Source organism: Coregonus lavaretus (genome assembly GCF_964263955.1).
Source record: "Coregonus lavaretus genome assembly, chromosome: 28".
In the NCBI taxonomy this organism is placed as follows: Eukaryota; Metazoa; Chordata; class Actinopteri; order Salmoniformes; family Salmonidae; genus Coregonus; species Coregonus lavaretus.
The window spans coordinates 29,617,845-29,629,016 of NC_140015.1; the positions used below are offsets into that span (position 1 = coordinate 29,617,845).

At 44.1% G+C, this 11,172-nt stretch overlaps 1 protein-coding gene across 1 annotated transcript in view; it reads left to right on the plus strand.

Annotated features, from left to right (window-relative positions):
• The window catches only part of LOC311104552 (rho GTPase-activating protein 17-like), an 89,340-nt gene extending 78,923 nt beyond the window's left edge, over nt 1-10,417 (plus strand). Inside the window, exons 10-20 of the mRNA XM_084146420.1 lie at nt 151-278; nt 1,460-1,571; nt 1,864-1,945; nt 2,210-2,290; nt 2,414-2,527; nt 2,981-3,072; nt 3,228-3,345; nt 4,322-4,630; nt 5,392-5,501; nt 5,847-6,287; nt 8,705-10,417. Of these exons, the coding sequence (XP_084002546.1) occupies nt 151-278; nt 1,460-1,571; nt 1,864-1,945; nt 2,210-2,290; nt 2,414-2,527; nt 2,981-3,072; nt 3,228-3,345; nt 4,322-4,630; nt 5,392-5,501; nt 5,847-6,287; nt 8,705-8,856 (1,739 nt within the window). The 3' untranslated portion in view covers nt 8,857-10,417. The remainder of the gene's footprint in view (nt 1-150; nt 279-1,459; nt 1,572-1,863; nt 1,946-2,209; nt 2,291-2,413; nt 2,528-2,980; nt 3,073-3,227; nt 3,346-4,321; nt 4,631-5,391; nt 5,502-5,846; nt 6,288-8,704) is intronic.
• Nucleotides 10,418-11,172: the final 755 nt, after the last annotated feature.

The following is an 11,172-nucleotide window of genomic DNA, read 5'->3' on the forward strand; positions in this document are numbered from 1 at the left end:
GTTATTAGTGAGCAATCAGTTAATCTGTTAGTCGTACTCTAAAATGACAGGAATAACCTAGCAGTCAGAACAGAATCTATGTTTCCTCACATACTGTTCATGATAATGAAACTGACCTACGCCAGTGGCCATTTTGTGCCCTGTGTACAGACTCGTGGATGGAGAAGCCTGCGTACGGCACGGCTTTGGAAGAGCACCTGAAGAGGAGTAACCGTGAGATCGCCCTGCCCTTAGAGGCCTGTGTCATGATGCTGCTGGAGACTGGCATGAAGGAGGAGGTAACCATCACCATGATGATGATGGTGAAAAGAATGGACTAGCGCAGGGATCATCAACTAGAGTTTTTCTTGAGTGGATGTTCAGGGGGCCAGAACATAATTACAAATAATTTGTACACTTCAAATTGACTGCAATAAGCCCAAATAGATATAATATTTGACTAAAACATAATAATTTCAAACCTTCCTTACATTTGTATACGATCAAATACAGGTTAGCTCTCTATTATGCGTGGGAATACTTTGGAACAGACTTCCAAAATTAAAAGCACTTGGAGCTGATTTGCTGGTGTTTTTACAGTCTTTTATGTCCAACAAAAAACTTGGGGGGACAATTAAAATAATTTGGCCCACCGGCCGCCAGTTGGGGAACCCTGGGCTAGCGTTTTTATAGTGCTTCTCACTAGGTCTCAATGCACTACTAGTTATTGAGGGTAAGTCACCCTATCCATATCTAATATGTAGCAAACTACCCACTCCTTTGATCAAAACCAACATGTTACTGTTACAGACAGACGACTAGACAATTGCCATTTCACAGACATGCTGAGTAAGAGCCTGCAGTCTAGGGCGGCAGGTAGCTTAGTGGTTAAGAGCGCTGTGCCAGTAACCGAAAGGTTGCTGGTTCTAATCCCCGAGCCGACTAGGTGAAAACCTGCCGATGTGCCCTTGAGCAAGGCACTTAACCCTAATTGCTCATGTAAGTCGCTCTGGATAAGAGCGTCCGCTAAATGACTAAAATGTAAAAATGTAAATGTAGTACTGATGACATCTGTGGTCTGGTTCTTTGGTTGGTTAGCCAGCCTCGTGCCTTGGAGGGAAGCTTTCAACTGTAACACTTTCGTTTTTATTTTTTACAGACAGTCAGAACTGTTGTTGCGAATGTCTTTCGCTCAACCTCAAAGACTCGTATCTCTATAGATGTGAAATGATGGTATCTATTTTCTCCCTCCTTCCTTCTCCTTGTCTCAGTCATACCAGACCAGACGGCCTTCTCTAATATTAGAACAGAAAGCAGACATCCATTTCCCCCTCAAAGAGCTTCTCAATTCAATTCAAATTGGCATTTTTCATCATTTATATTTGTATCTAACTATGGTTAGTTTGTTGAGAACCAGTTCTCATTTGCTATGAAGACAAAACCATTTACAAACTTTAATAATGTATCTCTCTCTTCTCAGGGTCTGTTCCGAATCGCTGCTGGGGCCTCCAAACTAAAGAAGCTGAAGGCAGCGCTGGACTGTTCCACCTCCCAGTTAGAGGAGTTTTACTCTGACCCCCATGCTGTAGCTGGTATGACCCATTTCCCTTACATCACTCAGTAAAGTTGTTTTCGTTCCCCTTGACTCTCAATAGTCTATGCAGGGGTTGAATTTGGAGGTGCGGAGGGGAAGACAATACAAACTGCAGTCTTTGGATTTGAGAGCGTATTCAGTCCAGTGGGAATGGTGTATATTTCAGTTGAAAATTATCATGTATTTTAGGTGGACAGTCCCACTACTTCGAAAAGCACAATTGAACCCCATTCAGTTCATGTACTATAATGCACCATGTTTGTGGTTGTGTTGTCCCTGTCTCTGTCCAGGAGCTCTGAAGTCTTACCTCAGAGAGCTGCCTGAACCCCTTATGACCTTCGCACTGTATGACGAGTGGACACAAGCCTCCAAGTAATAATACCACATATCCACCTGTGTACACATTGATTCACTGTCATGGTCGTATTCAATAGGCACAAAACTGAAGAAAACAGACCGAAACGTGGAGGTACTACCTGAATTGGCCAATAAGAAATGCTCATTTTGGTTTTCTGTTGCAAAGCGTTTTGCTATGGTGTGCCCTAATGAATACGACCCAAACCCAACAGGTGTTTATTATAGAGACTGTGAAACATTGTACCATCTTATTTGTGTATGTAATGTTGTGTTGTACAGTGTGTCTGACACAGACAGGAGGCTTCAAGCTTTGTGGGTGGCGTGTGACGGTTTGCCAAAGAACCACAAGGCCAACTTCAGGTGAGTGTCATGCTGGAAACATTTAAACGTCCACCACTCCAATGATATGCTCCCAGAAGTGATTTATTTATGAGATGCACAGAAGGTCAATGGTTCATTCCCCCTTTGGGATTTTGTTTGCAGGTATCTGGTAAAGTTCCTAGCTAAGCTGGCCCAGGACAGTGAGGTGAATAAGATGACTCCCAGTAACATCGCCATAGTGCTGGGACCCAACCTGCTCTGGTCCAAGACTGAGGGGTGAGCAGTACACTGAGGAGGATATACATCCATCCCATGCATCAAAAAGAAAGGACCAAGGCACTCTTCATTTAATTAATACAAATTACTTTATTTGTATGGCATGTTCAATGGAAACAAAGATAACACATTTCAAACCTTTGTTTCCATTGAACATGCCATACCAATAAAGGCATTTTAATTAATTATATGAAGAGAGCCTTGGTCCTCCTTTCTTTGTGATGACCCATTTACCCCTTTTACCAAAGAGCACCTTCTGTCTACAGAAACCTACTATTGTGTACCTTAGCAACGCTTCCTGCCTTCTTTTTTTCTACAAATCCATCCCTTGCATTTGAGTTCAATAATTAGCATGAATAGTGTTGTACAGTACATAGATACAGTAGTTAATTTCCTAACAACTGATTTTGCTTGATGTTTCATTGATCTCTCTCTCTCTCCCTGTATCCTCAGGACTCTGGCAGAGATGGCTGCTGCTACCTCTGTCCATGTGGTGGCCATCATAGAACCCATCATCCAGCACGCTGACTGGTTCTTCCCAGATGGTAAGCGACCTCTACTTGTACCTGGGAAGGGATTGTGTTACTGAAAGTCTTTATCTAAGTGACTATGTTACTCCTAAGTTACTCCTCACGTGACATAGAACGGGAAATGCCCTTTGTCTTGCTTGCTGACCTCTCTGTGTTTCACTTCTCATCAGACGTGGACTTCAACGTGTCGGGCATGTTCGTGGCCATGACCCCTGAACCTGATCCGGGACCTTTCGAGAGGCGACACCCCAGCAGCCTGGTGGACAGGGACAGTCCTCGCAAAGACAGGTACCTGTCCTACCCCCGTAGCAGCCCCCGTTCCAGCCCAGGTCTCATCCCCCATCCCCGGACACTGACCAGGCAGGAGTCCAGGGGGGCAGCAGCCGTCTCAGCCCTCTATGTAGTGGCTGACGAGTCCATCACGGTCAAAGAAACGCCCGCTGGGGAGCAGGAACAGCCGATGCCACTGCCTTCTTAACGAAGTCCAAGCTATACACTAGGAGACAGTTTGTGAATCCAATAGTGAATCCAGAATCCCAGTTTCTCAAAGTCCATTCCAATGTGTTTGTGTGTGTTTTGACACTACAGTATTGCCGATATGTAAGATGATTGTAGAAACGAACCAATAAAATGTGTTTAAACCGAGGACAGTGGTGAACGTGATGAATAACCACACTTTCTCACTAAGAATTGTTCTTAAATTAACACATTGTTTCAGGATATATAAGGATTAACTCTCACTTGTCTTGAATCACACTTTTATCAAGCTGTGTCACAAAACAATGTTTAACACTTTGAACATCCTATATGCCAACTCTATTAAAACCTAGGTTTTAGGTTACTGGTTGAATGTTTTGTGTCACTCTATTCTGTTGTCTTGGCATCTATCTATACTCTCGCTGTAAGAAACGGCAGGAGCTCAAAGTTCACTAGTTCGAAGGTCACTTGAACTAGAATCATGTGATACTCCGTTTCAGTAAAGGCCTTTGGTTAATACCTCATTCTTCTCTCTCTCTGTGGAGTGGTCTCTCTTTTAACTGTCTTTCTTTTTCTGTTTCTGTATCAGTCCCTGTCTCTCATTTTCTCTCTCTCTCTCTCTCTCTCTCTCTCTCTCTCTCTCTCTCTCTCTCTCTCTCTCTCTCTCTCTCTCTCTCTCTCTCTCTCTCTCTCTCTCTCTCTCTCTGTCTGTCTGTCTCTCCCCTCTCTGACGTTGTCATTGGTGTGTCCTCACCCCTCACTCTCTCCCCTCTCCCCCCCTGTATAGCCCCGCTCCTAACAAACTGGGTGACCCCAACCCCACCCCACGTAGAGCTGCCACTCTAAATAGAAAACAGCACCATCATGCCTCTTCGCCCGCCTTCCAGCCCCCTCTACCACCGCCGGAGGCTGGAGGGGTCCCCCAGACCCAGCCTGTGGCTGAGCCCCAGACCCAGGAGCAAACTCTGGGTGGGAGTACAGAGGCTGGCCAACCTGGCCTGGCTGGGGGTCAAGGTCAGGGTGGGGTACCAGAGGCCCAGGTGGCCCCAGGGCAACAGCCTCTACTTCTTACCCAGCACAGCGCTGAGGAGAGCAGGTAAGGAGGAAGTAGAGACTGAGTCCCTCCCCGCCTGTCACCAATCAGAAATCAGAAGGCTGCACGCCGCCCTGCTGTCGATCCTGATTGATCAACCTACAGCTACTCACTCTGTCATTGGTTGTCCCATATATGTTCTATGCAGGCTGATACTGCCTATGTGTTGTAATCAAGTACGCTGTAAATCAAACCGATGTCCCAAAGCCAATGATTTAGCTGTTTGTTGAAAGGCCTCTCCTAGTGATCCAGGAAGCAGCTTGTCTATTGTCCTGCTCCCTCAAGTGTCTGCCTTCCTGAATATTTGTCTGTTGGTCAGCCCTCCCCAAGCCTGCCTAGGTGTTTCATGTGGTTGTCTAATGTTTGCTTTGTGATCGTCCCAAACTCTTGAGTCACAGCCCTATGGCTTTACCATGCTGGCATCATCCCAAGCAGGCTTGGTACTCCTGCTCTGGTTATCCTCAATGCATGTGCAACTGTAATTAGTTTCCTTGAATGAACTTCCTGAACTCGAATGAACTTCCTGTAGTGTTTTGTGTCAGTTGGAAACGCACCTTGATTTGAGAGACGTGATTGTCTTTAATCTTTCCATGTTATGATTTGACTCATGTAACTGGCTAACTGTCCTTATACATGATTGCCAAGGAAGTGACTAACCCTGACATGTGATGCAGTTTTTGCATGTGATCACTTGCGTTGAGACCTGGCTTGTAGACTGACGGGTGAACGTGACAGTGGGTTTGTCCTGTCCTCTATCTTTACAGCCCTGGCCCCACCCCCCCTCCTCTGAGGAACGGGGGCTCCCAGCTCACCATGGGGACGCCCCACTCCCAGGCAGGATGCAGGGGTCCCAGCCCCCACATTGTGCGCAGAGGTGAGACAACGCACCTGACCACTCAACCACACCTCTCTACAAGTTTCCACTGAAGAGACTGACACAACTCACAATGTACTTCAAATAGTATAGTATATCCCATTTAGTAGACACTTTTATCCATAACAACTTAGTCATGTATACATACATGGGTGGTGCCGGGAATCGAACCCACTATCCTTGCGTTGCAAGCACCATGCTCTACCAACTGAGCTACAGAGGACCACAATAGCATCAATCAAAATCAGACAGAATGCTCAGACCTTTATAACTCACATACTTTTCAGTGCTTTGATCAGTGTGATTTCATAGTTTAAATCCATGGTTTTACTGTGTCTTCCCCAGGTACTAAGAAGCAGGCCCCTGCCCCACCCAAACGGGCCAACCCCTTTGTAGCTAATGCCTCCACCCCTGGCCACACCCCTGGCCACAGTCCTGCATCTAACAACCCCTACCCCCTCATCACCCCACGACACCACTCTGTTAAAGAAACCCCCATCCACGCCCCCAGCCACCCGCCCCCACAGAACCCACAAGCCCCCCAGTCTCAGGGGGAGTCAGACCCCTCTCCGCCCCACACTCCCACACCCCCTAGCACCCCTCCTCACGATGGTCCAACCTCCACCCCCTTCACCCCCCTCTCCTCCTTCCACTCTGGCTCCCTCCCTCGCCCCACCAGGCCGGCCCCGAAGCCACGCCCCCGACCTAACGTTCCCCCGCCCCCTCAGCCGCCCGCCAATGACGACAGCAACGGGACCTGCGGCTCCGCCTCCAAGGTCATCACCGGTAAAGTTACCGTCCATCCTTTCCCAATCCAAACTACTCATGACTTAGTTGTATACCGGATATTAAACTGTCATGACACAAACTTACTTGTGTTACTTGGGTAAGCTAGTTGGCCAGTATACCTTACAACAGAGGACTCAATCCAGCTCTCAATATGTGCTGTATGTGTGTCCTAGCTAATAGAGTCATAGCCCATATCCCTTCTCTCTGGTGAGAAAGGACATCTCTGGAAGGTAGGACACACACAGTCTAAGCAGTTCTGAGAAAAAGAAAATGCATCCAGAGAAAGGAAGGACAGAAGGATGACTAAAATAAGGATAGAGTTTCAGTGTATTGTTCACTAATCAGCTCCTTCATTAGCTTCCCATAATAATCAGAGCTGGAAACCCAACTCAACAGAGGAGTTTGTTTTCCTGGTAGGAATTCTCTCAAGGTTCCAAGCAGAGCAGGATGCTCCCTGGCTGACTCACACACAGTATTGCAGTAGCACATACTGATGTATTGTTGGCCCTATTTCCACACACACACACACATCCTGCAGTAATGGAAATGTCCTTGTTTGCCAAACATTCCATTATATGCTCAGAGTCCAAATCAGAAAAAAACATTATTGCTATTCAACAATGTAGACTGGAATTTGTCTCTGTGTACAATACTGTCTCTGGGCCTGTGCTAACAGCATTCATTTAGTCCCAAGGGTGACAATGTGTTGATTATCAATTACTTGTGTTCTACTAATATTATATTATACTGCGTGTAATCTATGCATCCTTTCTTTGGCCCGGAAGGACATTTTGAGAATCTTTTTTTCAAGCTCTGGCTAAGTCTGTTTCAGACATAGTTACAAATAAAGCACTACATCAAAAGTTTAAGCACAAATGTATTAGATATTATACAGTGACACAAAGCAAACACAACAGGAAGTCTTCCTACTGTATTAACAGACACAGTTTATTGTCCAACTACCAATGAAATCATATGCTGCTGACAATGCTAGCTAATCGAGCATTGTGTGATTTCATCAGGACTTTCACAGAGAGAGAAATGTAACAATGAAGGGTTCACTTGGATTCTGGTCTCGCTGCCTTTAGTATTGCCTCACGCACACCATACACTGTAATTGTGGTGATTTAATTAAAAATGCATGATGGGTAAATATTGGAATATTGCAGATGTGTGAGCTGCCGCCCTGCCTGTGAGCTGAGATTGAGAGGCAGGTAATGGTAAGGATATGATTGGCTGATGCTCTGAGTTGCTGCCCCTTGCTTCTCCGTGTGTGTGCGTACGTGCTCGTGTGTTTGTCTGCATGTGTGCGCGTCTGCCTGCGTATGTGCTTGTGTGCATGCACGCATGCTGCACATGCGTGTGTGTGTGTTTGTGTGTGTATAGTATGGTTGAGCCCAATGCATTAACCCTGTCTGCCAATAGTAAATAACATACATGTGATTCCCACCCCATTGTGCCATGGCTGTGGTTGAATGGCTACAGGCTACTTACACCTACCCTTGTTAACTAACCACTCTTAACACCCCTGGGATAGTCCAAGAGATGGTCCAGTCTGATACTGATGATCCAGTCTGATACTGATGGTCCAGTCTGATACTGATGGTCCAGTCTGATACTGATGGTCCAGTCTGATACTGATGGTCCAGTCGGTACTCATCTACTCATCTATTTAATCTCTAGGTCAAATAATAGAAGGTCTGGACATGAAGTTTAGAATTAATCTGCATAAAAGCAAAGAGTTATGATATATTTAAACATTCATGTCCAGACCTTCTAAATTACTGGATTTAGCTTCATTTCTTTGAAGCATTCTAGAACCCAGGTGATGCACTTATAGCATTTGAGAGTAACACACCAGGGATACTCTCCAAGCCACTCTGTTATTGAAATCAGATTTCCCACATCGGAAAATGTACGAACTGTGGCTAGAAAGTGGCATTCAACTTCCCTGTCATAGTCAAATGAATGTCCTTTTGTATTATTATTATTATTATTTATTTTTTAACATTGTAACAAATCCTTGGTGTCTTTTCTCCAGTACGCAGAGTTTGTGTGTTTTCCTTAGGTTTGAGGTGTCTGATGTGGATATGGTCTGTTTGGTGACACTAGGGGATGTGTGTCTCTGTCTGTTCTGTAGAGCATCTTGCTGCAGACTGATAGTGGTGTACTATAGGGTTAGGGTCAATTCCATCAATTCAGGAAGTGAACGGAAATTGAAAAATCCTATTTGAAAACAATAAATGGCACTTTTTGAACTGGAATTTTCATTTATCCCCTGAATTTGCTAATAAATAGCACTTCTCAATTCTTGAACTGGAATTGCCTGAATTCAAATGGAATTCATCCCAACCCTAGTAGGCTGTGTTTTGCCTGATTGATCACTTACCTGTCAATCTAAATGTCTTCTGTAGATCCCAGCCTGAACTTGAAGGGGATTGGCCGAGCCCTTATCCCTGAAATTACGGTGGACATACAAGGGGAGAGCTCTGCTGGTCACGAGCCCGCCCCCTCTCCAACCCCACCCTCGGACCCTGAGATCCAATTAGAGAGCACCATTCTGTGAAAGCGGGAGGGATCACTCCAACTGACATCACCAAAAAAACATTCTGCCTCTGCCCAATTGGTCAATATGCTAGCCATTCAGCCAATTGCCGTAGTCAGAGTCAGCTCTGAGCCTCAACAGACTGGACCATCAATCCAGTGAGCAATACTGTCTGGAACAAACAACCCCTAACCAACATTACTCTCTACAGCAATACAGGGACTAGACAACCTTCTCATACTACATAATCCAAACGCAACACTGTTAGCACCCACCACCCTCAATACTAGACCACACCAACGCCCTTCCATCCATATCCATAAACCATCAACCCTGAACAGTGCTGGAACTGGACCACAGGATCACCCCATGTTCATTGAACCTTCAACCTGCTAAATATGATAGGAACTTGGCCTGCAGCTAGAGATGCCACTGTAGCTTTCTATTGAATCACCCAAGCCTGTACTGGGACTGGACAATATATATATACAGTACCAGTCAAAAGTTTGGACACACCTACTCATTCCAGGGTTTTTCTTGATTTTGACTATTTTCTACATTGTAGAATAATAGTGAAGACATCAGAACTATGAAATAACACATCACATCAAAACTATGAAATAACACATATGGAATCATGTAGTGACCAAAAAAGTGTTAAACAAATCAAAATATATTTTAGATTCTTCAAAGTAGCCACCCTTTGCCTTGATGACAGCTTTGCACACTCTTGGCATTCTCTCAACCAGCTTCACCTGGAATGCTTTTCCAACAGTCTTGAAGGAGTTCCCACATATGCTGAGCACTTGTTGGCTGCTTTTCCTTCACTCTGCGGTCCAACTCATCCCAAACCATCTCAATTGGGTTGAGGTCGGGTGATTGTGGAGGCCAGGTCATCTGATGCAGCACTCCATCACTCTCCTTCTTGGACAAATAGCCCTTACACGGCCTGGAGGTGTGTTGGGTCATTGTCCTGTTGAAAAACAAATGATAGTCCCACTAAGCGCAAACCACATGGGATGGCGTATCGCTGCAGAATGCTGTGGTAGCCATGCTGGTTAAGTGTATATTCTGATTTGTTTAACACTTTTTTGGTTACTATATGTGTTATTTCATAGTTTTGATGTCTTCACTATTATTCTACAATGTAGAAAATAGTAAAAATAAAGAAAAACCCTTGAAGGAGAAGGTGTGTCCAAACTTTTGACTGGTACTGTATATATAACCACTGAACAGCGAAGCTGTAATGTTATGACCCAGTACCTGGAGGCATCCGATGCAAATCTGAATATACTGTTTCATTGTTGATCTTTGGATCCATTGTAGAATGTTGACATTGAATGGGGGTGGGGTGGGAGGCTAAGCTTGTAAACCTAAAAGCTGAGAACTAGTATTTTTGTATTATGCAACATTCTTCCCTGTGGTGCATTGTATGGTGGTTGTAGGAATGTTTTTTGAATGGAAATTGCTAATTTGTATACATGTCCTCAATGCATTACCTAAGATTGTCTACAAAACTGCAATTTTCCCCCATTGAGAACTTTTTTTAATGGTTTTTAATGGGCCAAATAATAAAAATGTCATGCAGAAAGTGCTTACAGACTATTGATGAGCCAATATACATGGTGAGCCAAATAAATCCTACAAATTGCCATACTTGATTTGACAGGAGCTCTCAAGGACCAAAGATGCCAGTTGATTAATAATAAAATTTGGTGAGTGTGCTGCTTTGTGTTTATAACATAAATGTTTTATTAAATGGTTGCCAAGGACCAAAGAAATATCAGTGAGGAGTGCAATTTAAGTAACTGCATTCATTTCATACGGTGCCTTCTCCACTCCCAATATTCACCCTGTTTCATTTGTTGATGTTGTTTTTAACCTGTCTTACCTTAATATACTATAGGACTGTGTTTTATTCAACCCCAATCAAACCATGTGATAAATTATTGAACAGAGCTGTGACATTAAAGGGGCAATCTGGAATTCAAACAAAACGGTCACCCCCGCCAAAAATGTGTATACCAATCACAGATTCACCCTTTTAAAAGAAAAGTTATATAAGAAAAGGGATAGATTGGACATTCCCTGCTACATATAACTTTTATTTGAGAAATGATTGGATTTGTTTTGATATCCGTTTTGATTATTTTAGCTCAGGAAATGGACAAGCAACAACCCAACAGAACAATAGCCCAGGTTTTATTTTATGATTATTATTCAAATTCAGGCTATTATGTTGACAATCTTTAGTGGGAAACTTGGCTTCTCACTATGCCTTTGATTATTGCCTTTTTTTAAATTACATTATACGTTTTGAATGTGATTTGCGTCGCT